Genomic DNA, 25,577 nt, shown 5'->3' with positions numbered 1-25,577 from the left:
GACCCCGAATAGGTAAAGCAATCTTGAGGGAAAAAAACAGAGCTGGAGGAATCAGACTCCCTGCCTTCAGACTATACTACTCAGCTATAGTAATCAAGACAATATGGTACTGGCACAAAAACAGAAACAAAAAGCAATGGAACAAGATAGAAAGCCCAGAGATAAACCCACACACCTATGGTCAACTAATCTATGACAAAGGAGGAAAGTATATACAGTGGAGAAAAGACAGTCTTTTCAGTAAGTGGTGCTGGGAAAACTGGACAGCTACATGTAAAAGAATGAAATTAGAACACACCCTAACACCATACACAAAAATAAACTCAAAATGGATTAGAGACCTAAATGTAAGACCAGACACTATAAAACTCATAGAGGGAAACATTGGAAGAACACGCTTGAACATAAATCACAGCAAGATCTTTTTTGATCCACCTCCTACAGTAATGGAAATAAAAACAAAAATAAACAAATGGGATTTAATGAAACCTCAAAGCTTTTGCTCAGCAAAGGAAACCATAAACACGATGAAAAGACAACCCTCAGAATGGGAGAAAAATATTTGCAAATGAATCAATGGACAAAGGATTAATCTCCAAAATATATAAAGAGCTCATGGAGCTCCATATTAAAAAAACAAACAACCCAATCCAAAAATGGGAAGAAGATCTAAATAGACATTTCTCCAAAGAAGACATACAGATGGCCAAGAAGCACATGAAACGCTGCTCAACATGACTAATTACTAGAGAAATGCAAATCAAAACTACAATGAGGTATCACCTCACACCAGTTAGAATGGGCATCATCAGAAGATCTACAAACAACAAATGCTCGAGAGGGTGTAGAGAAAAGGGAACCCTCTTGCACTGTTGGTGGGAATGTAAATTGATACAGCCACTATGGAGAACAGTATGGAGGTTCCTTAAAAGACTAAAAATAGAATTACCCTATGATCCAGCAATCCCACTACTGGGCATATATCCAGAGAAAACCACAATTCAAAAAGACACATGCACCCCAATGTTCATTGCAGCACTATTTACAATAGCCAGGTCATGGAAGCAACCTAAATGCCCATCGACAGATGGATGGATAAAGAAGATGTGGTACATATATACAATAGAATATTACTCAGTCATAAAAAGGAACAAAATTGGGTCATTTGTTGAGACATGGATGGATCTAGAGACTGTCATACAGAGTGAAGTAAGTCAGAAAGCGAAAAAAAATATCGTATATTAACGCATATATGTGGAACTTAGAAAAATGGTACAGATGAACCGGTTTTCAGGGCAGAAATTGAGACACAGATGTGGAGAACAAATGTATGGACACCAAGGGTGGAAAGTGGCAGGGGGATGGGGGTGGTTGTGTGATGAATTGGGTGATTGGGATTGACATGTATACACTGATCTGTATAAAATGGATAACTAATAAGAACGTGCTGTATAAAAAAATAAATAAAATTCAAAAATTAATAAAAAAAGAAATGCACTTTTTAGGGAAAATAACCTGTTTGGGAAAAAAGGTCATTGTATGTAACAGACAGTTGGTTTTAAATTCCACTTCATAAGTTAGTGTATAAAATGAGAAAACCCACTTCACATGAATTATTAAGTAATATATAAATAAGTATACAGTGCTTTTAAGGTAAAATGCCTGGTACATAGCAAATCCTCAAGGCATGTCAGCATTTAACATTCTAGGGATGATTTGTGTTTAAATATTACTAAACATTACTTATGAGGCTTTTGATTAAATGTTTTAAAGAAGATTAAGACCTTTTTATTTTTGACCTTGCCAATTATGCTACAAAGTGGATTATCTCTGTAATGTGAGAACACTGTAGTTCTTGTTAATTTTTTTTATTGTTAGTTTCACTGCACAATATGTCTAGTATCAAATAGTATTTGGCCAGGTATTTTATTGATGTTGTAATAGTTTAAAATAGACGAATAGTACAAAGAAAGTGAAAATGACCACTGGGGTCCCAGAAACCAGAACCTGGTAGTGAGCACGGGTAGTGGGTGGTGGGCAAACTTATGCACAAGATTCTAATGGATGCCCTTTGGTATTTTACTGGATCTGACCAAGCAATATCTTCTTTACACGGAGTAGTGGTGTTGAGCTTCTGGGCATAAACCTCTCATCATCTCAGAATAAGTCTATGTTTGGGCTATGAAAGTGTGGAAAGCCCACAAACAGTCTTAGAAGCAAGACCACGAAGTAATCCTGCAAAGACAGTAAAGAAGCAGCAATATAGTCATTACGCTCTAACTGGCTGAGCATTGATGGATCTTTGTTTATTTCACTGAATGGTAATATTAGGAAAGATTATTTGGGTGGCAATAGTTGCTCTTCTAGACATCTCCTTTCTTTTTTTTTTTTTAAATTAACCACCACCCTTGAGGAGTGATCAGGGATAGTTTAAACCAACTGACCTGGGTTGAAGAGTTCCTAAACTGCCCACACCATCTTGTTTCTCAAGACTGCCTTTAGTTTTGGTGAATGAGAAAGCACTTGTTGCCATTTCCTTTCTGAGAACTGCTGAGTTAGGAGGAAAGGAAGTGAGAGATGTTCGACTGAATTCTGTCCTGTGGGGGAAGTGCAGGGCTGGGCTGGGCTGTGCCTCTGAGCACAAGCTTCTACTTTTGTGGGGCTGGCTTCCCAAGTGTCTGGTTCCTCTTTCTAAATGTCTGTAAATTGGTTTGAGCAGTCCTACCTAATCCCCTTTCTGGGAACAAATGACCCAGGGTTCAGGGAGTGGCTAACTTTCTTTGCCTAAACTCTGGGCCAGACTGGGAGTCTATGGGAGCCCTGACGTTGGATGTGGTTCTGCCATTAACTCACATGTTTCATCATTGTTTTACTGGATATTGAAATCATGCTTATAATAATATGTTACACCATTTTCCAGCATTACGTCAGTGTCTTTGGCACACTGGACTTTATTTGTCCATGAATTGAAAGCTTCTGCTTCCTTAAGAATGTATTGACTCCCCTGTTAATGTTGTGATTATCGTTGAAACTCATTTCTTGTGCTGTAATATACCTATGCTGTTTGTTTGCAGGTGTTTGGGAAGTGGTGTTGTTGAGCTAAAAATATTCAGAAAGATTCAAAGAAAAAGTCTTCTGCCACACAAATTCTGATACTCTTCTCAACGTATCTGTTACCATCTCAAATAGTTAATTACATGATTCTCTAAAGCCCTATAGATATATGTTGCTGCTAAAACTTTATTTAGTCTGCTTTTGACTCATAATTCCACTACTGCACTTTAAGTCTAAAAATTACCTTTAGGCCGGAAGGCTCTGGGGTCAAGATTGCCTAGATTCAAAACTCAGTTTGGCCTTCTCCGGCTATGTGGTCTCAGATGATTTCATCATCTGTAAAATGGGTATAAAAATTAGCAATCACCAAGTAGAATGTAGAAAAGATTAAGTAATCACAGCTTAAGCTACTATTGTCTCCTTTTCTTTAATTATAGAAAATAGGCAAGGAGAAAATATTTATTGAGTATCTACTATTTGCTAGGCACTATTATGAGCCCATGCAATCCTCTGTGAGGTAGACATCCTTTTATTTTCAGATGATTAAATTATGACTAGAAAGCTTAATCAACTGTCCTAAAGGTCACACAGCTAGTAAATCGTTCACACCTAGGTTTGCTTCTAAAGCATATGTCTTTTTCACTACACAACATAAAGAAAACTTTATTCATCTTTTCCCTCCCCAGGTTATAATGTTTCAGGGTCTCCCACTGTTGTCACACAATTATTTTGTATGTACGAAAACAACTGCATGACTTGATAGCTCATGAAATGACATGGAGGAAACTTAAGTACATATTACTAAGTGAAAGAAGTCAATATGAAAAGGCTACATACTGTTATGATTTCAACTATATGACATACTGGAAAATGAAGACAGTAAAAATATCAGTAGTTGCCAGGGGTTAGGGGAGAGGGAAGGATGAGTAGGTGGCACACATAAGATTTTCAGGGCAGTGAAACTACTCTGTATGATACTTTATTGGTGAATACATGTTATTATACATTTGTCCAAAACCATAAAATGTACAACACCAAGAACCAACCCTAAGGTAAATTATATGGACTTTGGGTGATGATGTGTTAATGTAAGTTCATCAGCTACAACAAAGGTACCACTCTGGGGGGAATATTGATAATGGGAGAGGTTATACCTGTGTCGGGGTAGAGAGTATAAGGGAAATCTCCGTACCTTCCTCTCTAACATAAAACTACTCTAAAAAATAGTCTATTAAAAAACAAACAAGCATAAAGAAAAGCAACATGGGTAAGAGTGGTAATCTAGAGAAGGGTAAGGAAAAATAATACATTTGAAAAGGAATTTAACTACTTGTCTATCTGCCTAGCATTATAGAGTGAAAAGCACCAAGACTAGGTTGGACAACTTGTGTTGACGCCCTGCTTGCTCACAAAGTTCCTGGGTGACCTTCAGCAAACTACCTCACCTTTCTGGATCTCAATTTTAAATATGCTTAAAATGAGGCGGTTGAGTGGATCTCTAACTTCCTTTCCGGCCCTAAAATTCCTGCCCTACAGCTAAGGACCCATCCCTACCTTTTTTTTCTTTCAACCCAGACCAGCCACCCTAGCCTGAACCTTGTTCTTACTCTACTGCATACTTTTTGGCGTACCCACTGGGTCCTAAAACACAGCAACCGTTCGCAGTGACTGCGAAACTAAAGGGCAGGGGGGCGGGAGGACTGAACTCTGAGGGGAAAAAAAAAATGCATGAAAACCCAGAAGACTGACAGCAAGTGATAGAAACCTTTAGATGGAAGACTAGGCAGGGTAGAGCCGACGCTGCGCAGCGACGGCGGAAGCTGGAGGAGGGTGGGGCGGAGCCGAGATCCGATTGGACGGCTGAGGGGGCGGGGCCCGCGCTGACATGCCGGGGAGGAAAGAGGGAGGCTGCGCTGGCGTCGCCTGCCAGTTTCCGCCCCTTGGCTTCCCCGGAGCATGGAGGGCGGGGCTCGCCATGGGACGTCACAAGAGGCGGGGCGACCCGGGGGTCCAGCCGGCGCGCGGGCGCGTTCCGCAGTCGGTGTTTGGTGCTCTGGGTGCGTGGTAGTTTGGTTTCTGCTCTGGGTTCGCTGTCACAGCCCGTCACTACCCGGAGCCCGGGACAGACAGGGCAACGCCCGTGTGTGTGTGAGCGGGACTCAGGGCAGAGGCGTCCTCTCGCTGTCTTTTTTTCTTCCTTTTATCCAAAGAAGGGGGCAGTTCTCGCGCTTGCCTTCCTGTCGCCCCGTTGGGAGCGGGGTTGGTGTGCGGAGTGGTTCGTCTTTTTTTCTTTTAAACTTGTGAGCGTTTTTGGTTTTGTTTTTATTTTTTTCCTCCCCTTTTTTTTAGGCTCAGTGCCGTCTGGACTGGTTTCATTGGTCCCTGACTAACCGCTTTCTGCCCCTTCTCTCGCCAACCCCGCCCAAGGTCGCCCCTCTGCCCTCGCCCCTGGCCCGGGGGGTGGGAAGCTTTGTCAGGCTCCCTGCCCACTCGAGTCTCCGCAGCGTAGCAGCACCTGCTTCAGTATGAACGGGGTCAACGACCCCCCTCTTTTTATAAAAGATATTAAGCCCGGACTGAAAAACTTAAATGTCGTCTTTATTGTGCTGGAGATAGGTAAGTGGGGTCAGCAGCCCGCCTCGCCGCCCTGTGTGCGTCCCGGGACAGGAGGGAAGGGCGCCGCCGCCGCGAGCCGGGGGCTCCCGTCCCCCTTTCCTCCCTTTCCTCTCCCCTTCCCCATCCACGTGGCCCCGTTGGCCCGAGCTGGGGCCGTAGCCTACCTGCGGCGAGAACCCGGGGCTCGACCTCTTCCCACCTTTCAGGTGCATTTTGATCCCGGAGGAGGAGTTAGCTTTTTGGAAGTCCTCATTATCTAATACACCCCTCCCCATTTTGATTTTTAAATCCTCACAGGACGCGTGACCAAAACCAAAGACGGCCATGAAGTGAGATCATGCAAAGTAGCAGATAAAACTGGCAGCATCACTATTTCCGTGTGGGATGAAATCGGAGGTCTTATACAGCCAGGGGATATTATTCGGTTGACCAGAGGGTAGGTGTGCATAAAAGGGTTGGGGGATCAGAGTGCCTCCCAAGTAGGAGTCTGCGGAATCGGAATTGGCTGACGCCCGGGACCTTGGCAAGTTCTAAAATTTCATCTTTTCTGTGGGCCACCCCGAGGATTTTTAAGCCCCTTCAGTGTTAACCTCAGGTGATGGACGGCATTGGGATGTAACACCTTCATCTTTAAAAGCAGTCAGTTTCAGCCGAATCTAAACAACCCCACCCTCAGTTTACAGATTAAGTAGATTTTTAAATACTGTTCTGGGATTACTGAGTCTTTTTAGTAGATTGTTAAAACTAACATAATCAATACTTCATCTTTTTCATAAACTATTTAATATAGTTGTCACTTAGCTTTTTTTCCAACCTTTTCCCCTTTTTAATGACTTTTGAGATCCTGCCCGTATTTTATTTGTATACTCATTTAGACAGTGGGGACGTAAATCGAGATTGTAGCTGGAGAATTTAGTAGGTTTTGTAGTGTGTCAGATTTGTACTCGGATGTAAAAGTTGAGAGAGGAAGTTTACAATATCTGGAAGTCACGTTCTTGAAAATAATTTCTTGTGCCTACTGCTGTAAGGTCAATGTTGTACAAAAACAAAATGATGTGCAGAAAATGTTTGGCAGAAAGATGTCTATGATACCTCTGTCCAAAAGAGTTAGTTGGCAGATTGGCTTTTAAAAATAATTTAGTACAACCTTTTTTTTTTTGATTAGTAATTAGACTGCCTTTAGAGATTTACCAAGTATTAGGAGGATAAAATGCCAGAAAGGGGTCTTAAAAATAGATTTTGGAAGCTTTGTGGTCAGTAGAATTGTAATAATTCATTGGTGATAACTGTAGGAAAAGTGGGTGGAGATTGACGTTGGCAAAGTACATAGAATCTCAGAAAAGTGTTGGATCACCCTGAAAGTAGGAGCTTAGAGCCCTTTGATAGTATTTTACAGGTCTTACAACATCTTCAGGAAGTGAGGCATAGTATCATCGAAGAAGGAAGTGAGAGTCAGGACATTTTTTTTCTTATACACTGACTCATTATGACACTGGCTATGTCTTTTTAACTTCCACATCTTTAACTTGCACAAAAGAGAATTTCTTCCTGGGAGGATATGGTAAGAATTAGCATAATTAAAGTTTTTTGGCTGCCAAAGTATCTCATCCAGTGATTAGAAGTTATTTTATACACTGTAAACGGCATCTCTTTTCAATTATTTCATATTTTGTAGTCACGGAAAATACATAGATGTGTCCATCAAAAAAACTGTGGAAAAACTAAGTCAGTAGCCTTATAGTATCTATAGGATTTTAAGGAGTATAGTTACCAAGGAGTACAGTTTAAAGGAAAATTCAAAACCAAAGAAACTCTACTGTTACTTCAGTGTAACCTTGAAGTTATTACACTTTTCAACTTCCTTTTCTGTAAAATGGGAATACTTATACCTTACTAAAGTAACATATCTAGCAGAGTCTGGCCCATTGTAAGGCCCTTAAATTCTGGTTGAATCTAAGAAAAGTAGCTTTTGAAGAAAGGTATACATCTCAATAATGGTAATTTGAATATTGGGATGCATATCAGAAAACCCTGCAAACATTGATCTCATTCCTGAAATAAGTGAAAGTTAAATGTTTTAGTTGTAGTAACTTCAAATTTTCTCTCAAAATAGGCATTAATTTTTACTTTAGTAAGGTGAAATATTAGTGCACTGTCTCCTAAGTCACTTTTTGTGTAACTTAAAAGTGGTGAGTGGAGTCTTTAATAAATAACCTTTACTAAATGAAGAGAAATATATAATGTGAAATGAGAAATATTTTATTAACCTGTATTAAAAGATGAACTATCATTATACTTAAGCAATATTTGGTTATAATTTATCTTTCTAAATCATGAAGTTACCATAGTAGTTGTACAAAGAACCACTGAAAACCAAGCCTTGGGCTTATTTTATACTATTGATGAATTTACATTTGTCTTAGATTTGTGAATAGGATTATTTTATCTAATGATGCTTCCTGCATTCAAAATTGTGCTCAGTAAATAATTGTTCAGCCAAGTTGTTGCTAAAAACTGGGAATTTGGAAAAGCAGATAAGCGAAAGATTTGTGATCATAGTTTTTTAGCCCCTTGATTAAATTTTACTAAATTTTCAGTAGCTTAGGAATAACACATACTAGCCTATGTGTTTTATGGAGGCAAAGGAAAAAAATATATCAGTATCTGGTAGACCAAGTACATGCGTGTAAAAGTAAACACTAGGGTGTTGATTTTATATGCCCTGTGTTTGAAAAGTAATTCTGCTTGAATCTCTGCAGTTTGAACGTTCTCCCTTTCTTAATTGGCTAAAGATGTGATCTTTGGAGTATAACAATGCTTGCTTTGCAAAAAGACTTCTATTTTTTAGGGTTAGTTATCGTTTATATAATTATGTCAAAATTTGGCAGTAGAGTTTTCTTTGCATTATTCCTTAGTAAGTAACAAGTTAATCAATGGTAGATACAGGGTTTGAGCCCCACCTGCACCCCAATACAAAAAAAATAGTATAAAGATTTATTTGATTTAAGTAGAAGGAAATATACATATTTCCATAGAACTGATGTTTCTTTTCTTTCTAGGTATGCATCCATGTGGAAAGGATGTCTGACACTTTATACTGGAAGGGGTGGAGAACTTCAAAAAATTGGGGAGTAAGTATCAAGATGCATTTCATATAATTGAATAAATTACAAATAATATGTACAGAATAACTGGTAGGTATAAATGATCAACCTATTTGTTGACTTTTTGACTGTAAACTGAATGCTTACAGCAGCTTAACTTTGCATGTATGTGCTAGTTTAACACCTATCAGTACTGTTTCCTGTGGTTGAGAATGTCAGTTTTTCCTGGCAAAGAGCATTAAGAAGCTGCACTTGAGACAATCCCCAGTGGGACCGTTTCTGTAGGCTTTGCGAATGTATATCTTTCAGATGTCACAAATGCCATTTGAAGTAAGTTCTGTATGTAAAAGGACTTGCAGCAATGACAATTGAAGTCCTGTATTTATCCACAGTCTAGGTACCGTACAGGCAGCCACAATGCAAGCTTCTATAAACTACTACTGTGGTAATCTCCACCCTGACTCGGAGGAACCATCCTCTCTAGGGGTGTAAAGGTAATTCAGCCTCCATGCTGGCCTAGACATTTGGGATGTACTCATAAAGTATGGTGTAGGCAATGAGCCAAATCATAAAATCCATTCTGTTTGGTTAATGCCTGACATCAACTTAATGCCTGTCAAAATAGAGGATATCTAAAGAGAGAAGCCACAAATGGCACCAAAAATAAATAAATAAATAAAGGAAGGAAGGAAGAATGTGTTCTACACTACAGGAATAAGATACTTTGGGAAAACTAAGCAATCTTGCTAGCTTTTAAAGATCAGAAACTGGTAACACTTTGCTTTCGCTTAGGAGGAAAATTAGGATTCACTTATGTTCGTACTTAGAGTAGTAGTAGAGCAATGTGTTATGAGAGGTCTTAGCATCAATATTACAGAAAGATTGAGGATCCTGTTCTGACTTTCATGTATAGAGAGGTATTTATAATAATGGTGGTCAGTTATGTGAAGAACCACTGGGGGTCACTCAATACATAGTGACTTTGTCAGGGTCAGTCCAGGAGTTACCAAAACTGATTCTGATTTATTTGTGGGTTGAGGAGCTAAGAAAATGCTCGTGTGTAATGTTTATCAATATACACCATAGTCAGCTGATAAGAAGCATTGGGATAAACCGTGTCTTGATAGCCAGTTGTCTTTATTCATGCCTGCAAAATCCACTTTTAACCTTGAATGATTACCTTTGCAGATTCACAGTGATTGGTCAAAGAGGGACGGGATGAAAGTGTGTGAGTGGATCAGTGCAAATCCATCACCAATGCTGGAAAAACTCTGGAACCCTAATAAACATGGTTCAGAGGCATCCATCAGCCTATGTGGAAAAACAGGACAAAGATGTGTTTCTGTGTCCTTGATCTTTGATAAGGACAGAAGAAGAATTAAAATACAAAATAGAATGTTTTAAACATTGTAGGCAATCAAATATTTGATTTTTTTTTTAATGAAACATAAGCATTTAGAAAGTTTTTGTTGTAAATGAATAGAGTTAGTTAGCATATTGCTGTTTGGTAATTCATTTGACATCTACATTCTTTATTCCTGAAAGTTATGCATGTTATGTAAAGAAAGGTTGATTATTTCAGAAGTCATTCAAATTGTCCTTTATTGTCTTTCAGATTTTGTATGGTTTATTCAGAAGTGCCAAATTTCAGTGAACCTAACCCAGATTATCGAGGACAGCAGAACAAAGGGGTAATTAATCCAAATGTATTGTCTGTTTTTATGATTAGGCTAATTTTGACTATGTACTATAAATCTGTGGCTAGGTTGCCAAGCTTTTCATACCCTAAGTATAATGGAGACGATTTTAAAAAGAATCTTTTTAAAGATTCTTTAATGGAATTCTTTTCCATTTTATATGTTTTGTGAGTGAGTCTGTATAGGTGTCTGTAGTATCATATATGAAATGTACAGTCAGCCCTCCATATCCATGGATCATTCAACCAACTTGCACTGGTTGAATTTGCTGATGCAGAATGTTCCTATACAGAGGGCTGACTACAGTATGCCATATTGCACAAGAAACTTCAACATCTTCAGATTTTGGTATCTGGGGGGTCCTGGAACCAATCCCCGTGAGATACTGAGGGACGACTGTATGTGCCATTTAGCAGTTTAGCACTTTTGAGGAGCAGGGAGTAATATCAGGAAGGTGTAAGATGTAACAGAAGCTTTGAAAGGTCTGGAAACATTCCTGAATATTTTAACATTGAAAGGACTTGGATGAATCTTTTTAAATTGTTTAAAAACCCTTGAAAGTTTAAAAAAAAACAATGGCTACAACATGTTATAATAATATGGTTTTTTGAAAATCTTCATTTGATTACATTAAGGCATTTTTTTAATAGGCACACAGTGAACAGAAGAATAATTCCATGAATAGTAATATGGGTACAGGTACATTTGGACCAGTGGGTAAGATTTTTTTTTTTTGGTATATTTGTGATCAGGTGTAAGAATTAAGGGAATCTATCTTATGAAAATATAACTGATTTTTCTAGAAAGCAGATTCCCTCTTAAGCTAATTTATTGAGCACATTCTATATTTAAACATTTGGGCCAGTTACTGGGTGAACGTTGGCTAATAATAAATCTAAGTTTTGGTGATTCATTATGTTATTTTCCATTGATTTTTACAAAATTTCTGTAATCTAGTGATTATTGATAATAGATGCAGAATAACTGGTTATTTTTGTGTACCGAAAGCAGTTTATCTTCAGATTGATGCTCACCTTAGTTTTTCACATGCTCATAGCTGCCTCTTTAAAAGATTGGCCTTTACCCCTCAAATACTCTCAAAGGTCAATGGTTGTTACATCCTTGTTAAAGGTCTTTTGAAGCCTTTATTCTTAAAGACCAGAGGAAAAGTCTTTTGTGATTGGAGTTCATTAAGGTGGCTGAAGTTTTATTTGACCTGTTGTCTACATGTTTGAGCACAGCTGATGATCATTATGCTGTGGGACGCTTTGGTTTTTCCTTTAAAAAGTTAGAATTACGTGTCTCTTTTAAAACATTGTTAACCTTATTTGAACCAAATGCCAATACTTATATACCATTTTGCTTTTGCTTTTTCCCTTATAATGTAGGTAGGGCATTAACTATGCTTTTTTCCTACTTTATTGATTTCTCATTCTATTACCGAAGTTGCTCTTTTTTTCCTCTCCCTAGTAATGCAAGCATCAAGTTAATATATTTACAGTAATTATACATTTGGGAAAACCTAGGACTCAAGCTGAGTTTTTTCCAGTAGTTTAAAAAAATAATTAAATAAATAAATAAAGGAGTTTGTTTTCCATAATACTTGTAAGCATTAATAGCATGTGTTACAACTTCAGATAGATGTACTTCTATTTGAAAATGGTGATGATTTTTTATATTCTTTTTTAGGAAACGGTGTTCAAACTGGCTCAGAAGCAAGGGGATGCCAATTTTCATATGCTGGTAGAAGCAATGGCCGGGGACCTGTAAATCCACAGCTACCAGGAACAGCTAATAATCAAACAGTCATGACCACAATAAGTAATGGCAGGGACCCTCGGAGAGCCTTTAAAAGATGACCTATGCCAAATACACACATGTAGTTTTTAAACTACGTGCCCTACTTGAACACTTACTGCACTTTTATTTATTGTTAACTGTGAAAACTGTCCTTTATCGGTTTCCTTTTATGTTTTTGGTTTGTTAACAAGAGTGGTTTGTTTTTTATAGCAGAACTATTAAGCTGCTCGAGTATCCTATTGAAGAATGGGAACACTGAAGAATAGGGGCATTTATTTTTAGAGCAAAAAGATCTTTGGATATCCTCTAAAATACCTGCACCCATTTCATGGGTGAGTTACTTACGACATCAGCATTTTAGCCTCTATGAGTCTATTTTCTGTACAAACTTTGTAATTTTTAAAATAAGGCTTAGTGGGAGATGTTCTTTTGGCTTAAAAACAGATATGGCCAACTAAAGCAGGCTTAGTGGGAGATGTTCTTTTGTCTTAAAAACAGATATTGCCAGCTAACGCAATAACCACCAAAAAAGCAAAAACATGGTTAATGCTAACAGCAATTTTTGAGTGTTTGTGACTCCAGGAATGATTGACTTCTCCATTGAGTGACTGCCATTAAGATTTTCCAGGGACTGAATCATCCTAAACTCTTGTTCTGTTACCAAAAAACATATTCTTTATCAGAATTATGGAATAGAATGTGATCTGTATTATAACAAGAAATTTTTAGAAGAAAGCTACATTTCCTTTATCTTAGGGTAGTCCTGTTAATACTTACCAGCTTCGTGCATTACAACTGAATGGAAATTTAAAACTGAGGCCTTGAATGTTTATTTTCTTAAACTACTATGTCAAATATTGAAGTTTAATTTGAGGGAATTATGAAGTCATAATAAACATTGATCTAATTTTTACAAATTATGGTAGATAAATATTATAGTGAAGGCAATTCAAATTGAATTTATGTAGAAAAATGTAATCTTAATTTATGGCGTCCTAGGTACTTGCAGAAACTCAGCCTGGAGTGAAATTCCTAGGTTCTTACTTTATTTGAGGGTATGTGTGTGTGTTTATTGTCAGTTTCTGAACACAATTCACAAAGCCTTATCAGCAAAAGTTAAGAAATGGCTCTCTCAAAGAAGCAAATACAGCTTTATTTAGAAATGTAAAGGTAGAATTTATTTATGTGTTGTAAGTGGTGTCCAGTTCCACTTTCTACTGTGTGGTGGATAACTGGTAAATTTTTCCTTTGCTGGAATTAAACTCTTCTTCAACGTTATCTCTTGAATAAAACTTGCGTTAATGTTAACAGACCTACCTTATTTTTGCTCTTTTAATGGTTTACAATGGAGAGCCAGTACCTTTTACTGTAATTGTAATGATGACTTCAGCCTGGTGACTACTTAGCTTTGTATTTGTCACTGTGTCTTTTTTCCCCACCTCAAATAACAATAATTTAAGTGGACTTTGTTTTCTGAAAGTGCCATAGCGTTTCAATATAAAAATTTGTGCCAGATATTTGTTTGCTCTAATCCAGTGTGTCTAACAGGTATTTCAGTATGTCACATATTAGGCACTGTGTGGATAGTGTTAAGGGGTAGACGAAATAATGAATAATCTCAAGAAGCTTATTGTTTATAGTATTTCAGTAACTGGGGATTATATGTTATAGAAATAAGTTTTTCCTTTATTCATATACTGATGATTATAGTTAATTTGGCTTTGTGACTAGTATTTTTTTAAGATGTTCACAAAATTACAGATGTTTGGAGTAAAAAAATTACAAATTAGTACATAATTTTTTTTTTTTTTAAATCTCAGTAGATGTAGGAGCACTAACACTGAGTTATTTGTGGGAGATTAGTGTTAAAGGTCATTTTAAAAGAAAGGATTTTGGAGTTCTGGAAGATTAAAATAATCAGGTATGGATTGCTGAGCTTCCAATCCTGGCCTTATTTTCTCTTCACCTGTGATGTTGGGCAAGTTATTCCACTTGAAACCTCTGTAAGCCAGGTTCCATAACTATAAAAACAAGTAAGTGAGTAATATTACCCCTTTGTATAGTTAAGATTTTCCTGTGTGAATGAGTAGAATGACTTCTGGCTCTTAATAAGCAGTCAAATGTTTGTTGTCTAGTCATACCTCGAGAACAGAAGAAAATGCAGGGTTAGGTGTGGAAGTATTGTTACCCTTTATTGTGTTGAGATTAAGTAGAGAAACACCTTATCTTTTACTTTTGTAATTGACATTTGCCTCAATCATTTAACCTTGTTGTTCTGTATTTTTTATCATTTATTAACAAATTTCTTTTTTCTTAAGGAAAGCCTTCAAAACCAAAGCAAAGTGAGTTACAATCCATAATGAACATTTGCCTTCCCAGCCTGCTTGGACAGTACTCATCAAGAAGTTAAGAGGAAGAAAGTTTCCTACCTTCCTCCTTCCTGGTGCTTTCAGCTATCAACTTTTAAATAAGTTTAAACACCGTCCCGAAAACCAAAGCCATTTAGTGTAGAAATACACACTGCTAGGTTTGGGTCCCACTTTATTTTTACAAACCAGTTCTGAAGTGGATTGAAGTCTCATTAGGCAGGTGGCCCCTCCTGTCTAGGCAGGTTGTTTGGGAGTTGCTACAGTACAGACATGGAAAGATGAAACCCATAAGCCCAGATGATGATGTATAATAGTGAAAGCTGCAGTATGCTTTCCCATGGACACTTAGACTGGTTTTCCTATAGTATACCAACTCAATTTTGCTTTGTTCCTGTAGTTTTAGTAATTGCGTTTTAAATTTGAGGACAGTTTAGCTTTAGACTACCCTAAATATTTGTATCACTGAGTATTTGTCACTTGTATTTTTATCATTTAACATTTTAAGGGTGTTTAATTTTCTGGGTTGAGTAATAATGCCAAGGGAGTGATACTAAAAACAAATAGATGTGAGGTTAGTAAAAAAGTAATCTTATGATATATAAAGAACATTTAAAGTATAGGAAGTTTTAAGGTAAACTAAAAAGTTTTCTCAGAAGGTGCAAATTGAGAATATTTTACATCAGTCTTAAGACACAGTAGCAGTTGTTAGTTTAAGTTTATGTGGATCTGACATTCCAGTTTGCTTACTGACGTGACTTCCCTTTTCTTATACCTTAATAATACCATTAAGTATCATAATGTACCATAATGACTGATTGCTCCAAGCACTTTTAGGCTGCCATGACTCTTAAGAGACTTTAATGTATTCACAAAAGTTCTAGAGACAACAAACCAGAAAACCATGTGAAAAGCAGTATCACCATGGAACACTTTTCCACACCGAAGTCTGTTCTTACCTCTAGACTTGTTCTTGGGAAAACTTGCCCTATGATGGCCTCTTTTTTTTTTTAATCTATTTTTCCTTCTCTTAATTTGTTTTATCCCCTGTCTTATGAAGGTGAACATTTCTAGTAGAAGAGGGTCATGGTCGATCTCTGGTATGGGTTTAATGACAGGGGTAAAAGCAGATATACTTGGCCGTAGTGAAAATCTGTGTATTGAGGTTCCAGCCAATTATTAAGTAAATGGAGTAAACAGCCCACATTTCACAAAGTAGCCATAATGACTAACAGTTAAGTTATGCTTCTGAGGAAATCTAATTGTGACCTTGGAAAAACAGCACTATCGTGAATGATAGTATGTTAGGACCCGAGGGAGAAAAACATTCTACTTTCCAGGTGTATTCAAGTCTTTTCCAAATTCCTCAAGGTTTGCTTTGTTAGGGATGCACAAGAATTTGTCTTCCAGAACTGTGACCACATTACTCCAGGTTTCTGAACTAAAAGGGTATAATGATGTTTCTTAAAGCACTAATCACAGGCAAGAGAATCAAGTCCAGACTGACAAGCCCCTTATTTAATATGTTTCCTCGTTAAGAACATTATGTTCAAAGATGTTACGAAGAGCTGTTTACCACAACGAGGTAATCAGTATGATGTAAAGAAGATGAACATTTTAACAAGTTTGGCTAGTAGACATTTAATCACTTAAGTCTTTTTAAAGGTCTTGATAGGTAATACACAATCTTACCATGGCTCCCAAAGTTTTAAAAACATGCCTCCTGAAAACTTAGGGACTAGATGTTGAATTATATTAGAGCCCAGGTCTCTTGAGGCTGTTGACACACCACAGTCCTCACTGTCATACCATGTGTATTGTCTAACAGCCTCAACTGAAGGACCATTGACATGTCCTTAAAAATCAGGTCTTTAACCATTTTCAAAAATTTGAGTACCTTTAAAAATATTTCACGCCATCAAAATTTGTGCTTTTGGACATAGAGAGTCCAGTTTTTTGGTCCACAAATTGAATAGATGTTGAATAAAACTTTCAAAGAATGGTTTATAAACCTATATGAGATTCTTCCCAGGAACTTGTTAAATGTATGGATTATTTCTCTACCAGGAGGAGAGTTTATAAGTGTAGGTCTGGGAGAGCTGCACTTGAAACAAAGTCCCTGAAAACTTTTGTCCCCTACCCTTGATATCTCCCATTAACAAAGAAATAATTCTGAAGTGTATGTACACACATACACGTACCAGTTTATCTTTGTGAGGCCAGAATATACCAAGGTTCTGTATTATAAAATGTGGAAGAATTGTACTTGGAAGCATATATCTATGAAGGTCAGAATTGATGGGTAAAGCAGAGTAGTTCCCAGCAGAATGGAGTTTTGAGTATGGCCTCTGGATGTGAGCTGAGCACCGAGTTTTGAATTAGGTTCAAATAGAATATTTTAAGGTCAGATTACCCATAGTGGAATTGCCTGGCTTCCTTTGGACCTATATAGATCAAAGTGAAAATAAGCCTTTTCACCCTAGTTTTCTGTTAAAAAAAAAAAAAAGATTTTATTGTTGCTTATTTCAGCAAATCTGTTTGCAGCATCTTCTACCTTCCTCCTATCCCCCAAAGCGTTCCTCAGTTTCCTACTTTATTATGTAGAGAGATGCTGGTGGGGTTGGAGGCATGATAAATATTACTGAGAATGCCTACAGAACCTACCACTTACAGATCTTAATCCTGTTCTGTTCAGAGAGATGGATACCATAAATACATTACATAAAGAAGTAATATACCAGGTATGATTTGACTGCCATGTGGGGCTAGTCTTTTGTTTTAAATATTTATAACCCTAGTAGGGAGCTGAGTAAGACCTCTGACCTAAGTCTCTGGATTAATTAAGATAGAAAACCAATAGAAACAAGGTAGTCAGCACAATTAGTGCCATCTACTGGGTGATTACTATATCGTTTCAGTAGTATAGAAATCTGGCTTAATGTGAGGAAAAGGTTCCATTATTTCATTATTGGATAGGAGTTTTTGATGGTTTAAGCATCATATGGAAGATCATTATGGAGAAGTTGGGCTATCTGTTTAATTCTAGTTTATGAACAGGCAGTACCGACATCAAAAATAAATTCCCCTCAGTTAAGCAGGTTTATTAAACCCTGAACTGCCCCTAAAGCTACAGAAAATATGGGAATAGTTGCCAAGTTTTGTATGCTTGTTACATTTAACAATAATACTGGTGGGACGTGTAAACTGTTAAAAATACCTTTGGGTGGGTGGTGGTTTGGTAAAAACAGTTGAAGTAGAACACGAACTGCCCTTATAAATTTTATTCCTTTACTAGTGGTATTTTGTCATATCCTGGCCAAGTGACTGCTGTTGTTCTTGGAGCTATGTTAGCTTTGCAGAACATAACCTATTTTAAATGCCAGGGACAATGTGCTTTGGTGAAAAGAACTGGTTTTGAACTGAGGAGATCTTGGTTTGAGTCCTAGATCTACTATTTACTGGCTCTATAATCATGAGCTTCATTATGAAATGAGGATATTGGGGCTATATGCTGGCAGGGCTATGAGAACTATGTGAGTCAATGTATGCAAAGCATCTGTTCTGTATCTAGGGCTTAACAAATGTTATGTTCTTTCCCCGTGAACAGTGGAAATAAGAGGCGAATACTGGTCATTTCTCCATGCCATTAGTAGGAGACAATCTTTTCTATAATTTAAAATCTGGAATATTAAGCAATTTATATAACTGCGATTAGGTTTTTTTTTAAAAAAAAAAAAACAAGATTTTACAGTCTTCTGGGTGCAGAATAGTACGTGTGCTGACAATTTACCACGATTATGAGGATAGCATGTCGGCTTGAGTCTTCATCATGAAGTCTGCCCAATACCTGAGTACCCTGTGCTGTTTTTCCATTCACCTTTGCCCAGAGGGTGAGGGCATGATTATGAAGGTACAGGGGAAGAGGAAGGATGTGTGGGCCAGGGTTTGTGTCAGGGAGGAGGTCAGTGGCCAAGGGGAGAGCAGAGGGTGCTGGAAGGAATTCTATCTTCCCAGTGACAGTCCTCAGGATTGCTGTGTATCCAGAGTTTGCTGGTTTGCTTCTGATAAAGTATTAAGTAACTTTCCCCAACGTTTTATTATGAAAAATTTCAAACATGTTGAAAGAATTGTAGTGTAAACACCTGTGTACTCACCAGCGTGATTTTACCATTACCATCTATTTTTTTTTCTTTTTTAAAATTTTATTTATTTAGTTAGTTTTGGCTGTGTTGGGTCTTCGTTGCTACGAGTGGGCTTTCTCTAGTTGCAGCGCACAGGGGCTACTCTTTTGTTGTGGTGCGCGGGCTTCTCATTGCGGTGGCTTCTGTTTTGCAGAGCACGTGCTCTAGGCACGCAGGCTTCAGTAGTTGTGGCACCCGGGCTCAGTAGTTGCGGCTCGGGGGCTCTAGCCCGCAGGCTCAGTAGCTGTGGCGCACGGGCTCAGCTGCTCCGCGGCATGTGGGATCCCCCCAGACCAGGGCTTGAACCCGTGTCCCCTGCATTGGCAGGCGGATTCCTAACCATTGCGCCACCAGGGAAGCCCTATGTTTGTTTTTATTCATCCTATTCTGGACATCCATTAGTCCATTTTTAATACATTTCAAATAAATTGCAGACATCAGTGCACTAAATATTTCTCTATTTCAGCATGCCTGTTCACTAGATTTCAAGGTTTTGCTGTTTTTAGTGTAAAATTTACAAAGAAATGCACAAATCTCAGGTGTACATTTGTGAGTTTTAACAAATGCTTATGCCACCTGTTTAACTCCAGCCCCTATGTAGATATGGAACATTGCCATCACTCCAGAAACTTCCCTCATGTATCTTCCCAAGCAAACCCCCCTCCCCATGGCTCCAGTGGCAGTCACTTTTCTGATATTTTAAAAACCACTCTTAGCTTAAATAAAGGTAAAAGTTTCACGTGTGCCAAGGGCAGCTCTAGATTGCCTCACTGAGCTATGTAACTCCTGTTCCAGCCATGCCAGAGTGCTACCAAACCCAGCACCTTCACACACCTCACAAGTGTAATTCCATGACCTTGGTATTTTTTATTCTGTCTTGTTTCAATTTAGCTCCAGGACTGCCCTTACTAATATCTATTTTTTCCCCCTCAAAATTTACATCTGACATCCTAGATTCTTGGGGTAGAAACTGCTAGAATGAAGACCAGCTGAGTAGGAGGGCTTGCAGTCCCACGGGTGTGGCTGAAAGGAGTTGGCTACCTGGAACATACCATCTGCCCCAGGCAGCTCTGAGTCAGGAGTTGGAAGGGGAACCTCTGGCAGGACATGACATGAAGTCCTCTGGGATGGAGTTCCAGGCATGCAAGAGGCACCTTGGAACTTCAGTGTTTGCAGGTCAAATGCTCAGCTATTTAGCACATTTTGAGTCGAAAACTCTGATTTTCTTAAGGTTTGAGCTGACCAGAAGTGTCTTCTGCTCCTTATGGTTTTGCCTTTTCTTCTCACAGGTAGGAATTCAGAGTTATTATACTCAAGAGTGTAAAAGTTCCTTGCCAAGCAAAGAGCCCACCACTCTCATCTATAGGGAAGCATCCCTGGATGAAACACACTAAAGAAAACACAATTGTGTGTTCTTTCCCAGTTTGTGCACACATGTTTATATACACACATGTTAATCACTGCCAACAAAGCTTTTTCTGCATTAAGCTCCGCATTTCCCAGTCTTAGGTATTTTCCTTTTTTCATTACTTGGTCTTTCCACTTCTCTAATGGGTGACCCATAATTTATTGAGCACTTACTATGTGCCAGTACTATGCTAGTGAGTTCCCTACATTATCTCATTGATTCTATTAAATGACCCTGTGAGGGAGGTTTTGTTATCCTCACAGATTACAGATAAAAAGACTAAGATTTAGGAGGATTGACATAATTTGCCTGAGATCACACAACCAGGAATTTGTACTTTCAACTACCTAGCAATATGGAAACTGGGAGGCTCCTGCTGACTCACTGGACAGTGTGGACAGGAGATGGGGTTTGAATTGGTTTTAAAAGGGAGTGTAAATTCAGCTGTAGGTAGAGGCGGATATGGAGAACAGGAATACAGAATTTGACTAATTCACATTTTCACTTGGAATTAGTCATACTTTAAATGTCAACTGAATATATACCCAATTAGTTAAGGAAATTTAGTTTACAACAGAGGTGGTATCTTGATAGGGAAACTGGAATATTTAGATCCCCTCCTCCCAACACACACAAATATTAGAAGAACATGGGTGAATTCCCCCATTATTTGGGAATGGATAAAACTTATTCTAACAATGGCTCAAAATCCAGAAACAAAGGAAAGATTGCACGATTAAAAAAGCATAAAGACAAAAGATAAATTGGGAAAAATATTTAAATTTGTATCACAGACAAAGGGCTAATAGTCCTAATATATACAAAGCTTGTAAAAGTAGAGAAGACCAATCACTCTGTAGCGATTGATAGCGAAAAAATGGACAAGAAATATAGGCAGTTCACAGATAAAATCCAAATGGCTCCTAAGCATATGAAAAGAATGCTCAACCTCTCTCACATTGAGAGATGCAGATTAAATTGCCACTGAGATACCATCACTCACTTTTAGATTGACAAAGATATTAAAGTTTGAAAACATACACTATTGTATGGGCACTGACACTATGAGAAACAGGCACTTTCCTTCATAGTGGGAGGGAATACTAATGGTCTAATCCTTAGGGTTAGGAGGTTGGGGGATTTGGAAATTTTACATTTGAATTTGCCCTGTGACTCAACAACCTTGTCTTTGGAGATCTATCCCTGTGACAGATTGCAAATGACTGCTAGAATACCTCTGCCTGTGTGCATATCTTTGGGTAGTCACCCTCTTCCCCATAACAATGAGCTTGTCTGAGTACCCTAGGACAGTAGCAAAGTTAACGCAAGCAGAAGATTGAAAAGTACTTGTGCACTGGATCTTGTTTTCTCTTGACGTGCTTGGAACCCTGAGAGTGCGACAAGAATGTATAAGTGAGCGCTAGCTAGCCTACCAGAGGGTGAGAGGCCACTCGTGGCTTCTTGGCCAGCAGCTGACCGACCTCCCAACATGTGAGTGAATCTACCTTGGACTCTCCAGTTCCAACTGAGTTGACAGCTGACTTCAGTCACATGAGTGAAAACAGCAGAAGGAAGGACAGGGCTGAGCTCTGCCCAAATTGCTGACCTACAGAATGTTGAGCTAATAAATGATGTTGCTCTATGCCACTAAGTTTTGAGGTAATGTGCTATAGATAGCAAAAGCTAACTGATACAATACCGAAGATACTCTGATACAAAAATGAAAAGACATGTTCACTGAAGCATTGCCTATAATAGCAAAAGACTGGAGACAACTCAGATGTCCACCAGTTCAGGGATGGTTGAATACCGTGCATTCACTCAGGGAATACTAAGCAACTGCAGCAGACGTCTCTACATTTACAAAGTGATTTTCAGGATATACTGTTAAGTGGAAAAAAGCAAGGTACAAAATAGTACATATAGTGTGCTACCTTTTTTAAAGAAAGGGGAATGTGAATATTTTTGCTTTTATCTTTAAAAATGGTAGAATTGACAAATTAATGAAAAATGATTTCTTAAAGGAAAGGGAAGAGGACACGAATGGAAGCTAGACTGCACTAAATGTTCTTTGTTTTGTAGCTATAACTTTAGAATTATGGAAATGTTCTGCATATAGCTGTATACAAACACACACATATATAAAATCATGAGAAGACCCCAGCTGAGCACATGTGAGACTCACTGGGAGGTTGGCTGAGATGCCAGCAGAACTCACCGGGAAGCCACCCATTTGGGTGCTGCCAAACTCTCTGGGAGGTAAGTGCCCCTATGCGGCTCCTGAGCTGCGGCTGCCTGCGACTATAAGAACAGGCAGGGGAGAGCACAGTGAGGCCTGGAAGAGACACCCCTTCCGCCTCCAGGGTCCCTCTGATGTCCTCTAACGATAAAGCTTAACATCTTGCCAGCTGGCAAAAGAGAAATGTTTCTAGGGTCCAGCTCCAGAATCACACACTGGAACAAAGAAGGGTGGGTTTGGAGCTGCGGAATGTTAAACTGATAACTGGCACACATACTGAGGTATTTATAGATGAAATAATAGGATGTCTGCAATTTGCTTCAAAATAATTCTGTGGGTGGGGTATAGATGAAGCAAGATTATTCACATGTTGATAACTGTTGAAATTAGGACTGGTTTATAAAGGTTTATTACACTCTTCTCTCTAATTTTTATATATGTTTTTCTCATATATATATGACTATATATATATGACATTTGTTTTCTCATATGTATATCATGTGTATCTCATATATATGAGATAAACGTATCAATGCATATGCATGTATATATGTATGTATAAACGTTTCCTACTCATTTTCATTATAAAACGAGTTTAAAAATGTGAATGCAAACACAGTATCTGTTCCTAGGAAGCCTACACTTTATATTGTAATCTAGTAAGCTAGGACTGCTAGAATTTGGGAGAAGCCAGCTATCGGCCATATGCAATCTGAGTATGCCCTGACTGGGAAGACAGAAATGTCACTCTGGCTGACAATGGGAGAGAAAGGGATTTCCCTCCTATTGGCAAGTTTGGGGTGGGGCTAGGAGGCCAATACAGGTAGCAACATGTTCTTAATATTGAAAGGGGCCAAAACAGTTGCCTTAAATGAGTTAAGATGTGTCAGCACTTAAAACAGTGCTTAGGGTGTTCTAAGTGCTATGTAAGTGTTTGTTGTTGCCATTATTTCATGTTAATGATTTTCCCATTATCAACTAACCTGAAATATGCCCTTTGTTGACAAGGCCCCCTCCTTCCCTCCTGCGGTAGTATCTTCAAGACTTCATATAACCCAGAAATTCAGACCTTGAACTGTTGAAGGAGAGAGCTGACTAGTACCCAAGAGTGTCTTGGTTTCCTCTTTTTCTTGCTTTTCTAGGAGAGAGGCAGCCAGCAGTACTGGTTACTGCAGCAAATGCAGCAACAACAGAGACTACCAGCAGTGCTGGGGGCAGAAAGGTGGCCACAGCGAAAGTGCAGGTCACAGCGAGGGCAGCAGAGCCTGCAGCACACAGCGGGGCCCTGGACCAGGGCAGGGTACTGATGGGGCCCCGGAGGAACTCAGTGCCCAAAGGGGCATTGTAGGCACCATGTAGGTAACTTCCAGGGCACAAGGAAGTAGATGAGACATCTGGCCACATGGCAAGGGTGGGGTGGGGTTGTAGATGCCAAGGGGTTTAACAGTTAGTGGGACGAAGTTGATTAAACCTTGACTGGAGATTTTGGAGGAGGGTGTTTCATATACTGCCCCCTCAGTGGTGGCGGTATATGCATGTGTGTGTGTAACGCCCGCATGCATCTGTGCATGTGTATATGGACATCTTTTTGCATGTAACAGTGGCAATAGGAGATTCAATCCCCCGGTAAAAAGGAATCAAACTTCATATTTAGAGTAAATAGACAAATAAGTGAACATTGCTGGGTAATCAACCCGATACACATTTTTTTTCTCTACAGCGGAGTTGCATTTCATACACACACACATTTAATTTATGGGAATTCAACTAAAAGTGCTTGGCTTAGCAAACCAACAGCCTACACAACAATAAAAAACAAGGTAAAAGTGAGAGAAAGACAAAAGTATTTATTTTAATCGTGCATCCACCATGACACCAACAAGTGGTGCTCCCCTGTTGTCTAGCTCTCATGTGAGTCTCAGGAGCGTCTTGCTGCTCCGTGGGATTCTAGCCCTTAAAGGCATGGTTGTGTTTTTTGTTTTATGAGTTTTTTTTTAATAGAACATGCACTCTAAATGCAAACCAGCTACCTTATTCAGAACTCAATGAAGAATACCAGCTTCTCACTCTCTCTTCTTACAAAATTAAAAAATGTTGAAAATTATATTTTTCACTTATATTAAGTGGAATCATTTGAAAGTGATATATATTACTGAGTAGGGCTGTATACACAAAATTATGCATTCCAAATTAGTTTAAGGGAATAACAAATTTAGCTGCTACGTGATTTTATTTTACATGCTGACTTTAGACCTATCCCTGCATAAAACATGGCTCCTCTGTATAATTTCTATTACATATAATGAATCAAAACAAATGTCTCATTTGTAGGTGTTGAATTAGTGTGGCACAGAAGGTGTGTCACAATTCAATGTTTATCATTTTATTTCATACAAAACAACAATAGATCCTCAAGAGCAGGGTGGGTTGAGCATTGAAAAGTGAAGATGAAGTTTAAATGTAGCCTCTAGGGAAGGAAGGGCCAAGGGATGTTGGAAAACAACCCTTTTCATATCCCAAAGGGACTGAACAGTAGCGGGTAGAAATGTGGTAGAGTTGCCTCAAGGACGTGAACTTGGCTATGTAAATTGCAAAACCCAAGTCTGGTTTACCTGGTCTTGTGTGACAATGTGAATATTATAAACTGATTATCATATTTGAGGCATCTGTGCCCACCCCCAGCCCTACATTTTAGCCATGCTAAAATGGCTAAAATGGCTAATGGTCCTTCTTCACAGCAAGTGGACTTGGGCCCAACTCTGAATCCAGAGTAATGGTGTGAAGAATCCAAAGCAATCTTGTGTCCCTCTGTAGGACTCAAAGTGCCTTTGATTCTGCCTGTTACTGTCCCTGTTCTTTTTCTGGAATTATCAATTCTTCTGCGGGTTCAACCTGCCTGGATTTCTTGTTCTCTGGAGGCAGAAGAGCCTCCTGGGAGGTGAACTCAAGCTGAGGCTCAGGAGCATTGGCTCTGGGCAAGCTGGTGAGTCGGCCTGATACTTGTGTTTTGAGGGGGAGAGGAAGGTGGTGGGAAAGGGTAAGAAACTTCCTGGGAGGAAAGGATCTGAGCACATGGAATGTGACCCAGAACAAAGTCTTAGTCATCAGAGCT

The 25,577-nt window shown here is 38.7% G+C and overlaps 1 protein-coding gene and 1 long non-coding RNA gene across 3 annotated transcripts in view; one reads left to right on the top strand and one right to left on the bottom strand.

Moving 5' to 3' along the window:
- NABP1 (nucleic acid binding protein 1) overlaps nucleotides 1-14,053 on the top strand; it is a 93,601-nt gene extending 79,548 nt beyond the window's left edge. Inside the window, exons 1-6 of one of the 2 annotated variants that reach the window (XM_027125427.1) lie at nucleotides 5,090-5,670; nucleotides 5,968-6,106; nucleotides 8,730-8,801; nucleotides 10,390-10,465; nucleotides 11,122-11,188; nucleotides 12,161-14,053. In XM_027125427.1, coding sequence (XP_026981228.1) covers nucleotides 5,580-5,670; nucleotides 5,968-6,106; nucleotides 8,730-8,801; nucleotides 10,390-10,465; nucleotides 11,122-11,188; nucleotides 12,161-12,330 — 615 coding nt within the window. In that variant the 5' untranslated portion in view covers nucleotides 5,090-5,579 and the 3' untranslated portion in view covers nucleotides 12,331-14,053. Of the gene's footprint in view, nucleotides 1-5,089; nucleotides 5,671-5,967; nucleotides 6,107-8,729; nucleotides 8,802-10,389; nucleotides 10,466-11,121; nucleotides 11,189-12,160 lie in introns of those variants that run through there. The other variant, XM_027125436.1, reaches the window with a different exon arrangement.
- On the bottom strand, nucleotides 1,913-5,959 carry LOC113630239 (uncharacterized). The gene is made up of 3 exons (XR_003436862.1): nucleotides 5,835-5,959; nucleotides 3,299-3,390; nucleotides 1,913-2,235 (listed from the first exon to the last, which is right to left on the bottom strand). It is a non-coding gene; the product is annotated as an uncharacterized LOC113630239 (long non-coding RNA).
- Nucleotides 14,054-25,577: the final 11,524 nt, after the last annotated feature.

This window comes from Aethalodelphis obliquidens, unplaced genomic scaffold (assembly GCF_003676395.1).
Source record: "Aethalodelphis obliquidens isolate GAN/ISIS:26980383/991018 unplaced genomic scaffold, ASM367639v1 scaffold2, whole genome shotgun sequence".
NCBI lineage: Eukaryota > Metazoa > Chordata > Mammalia > Artiodactyla > Delphinidae > Aethalodelphis > Aethalodelphis obliquidens.
This window is presented reverse-complemented; position numbering and strand designations above follow the sequence as displayed.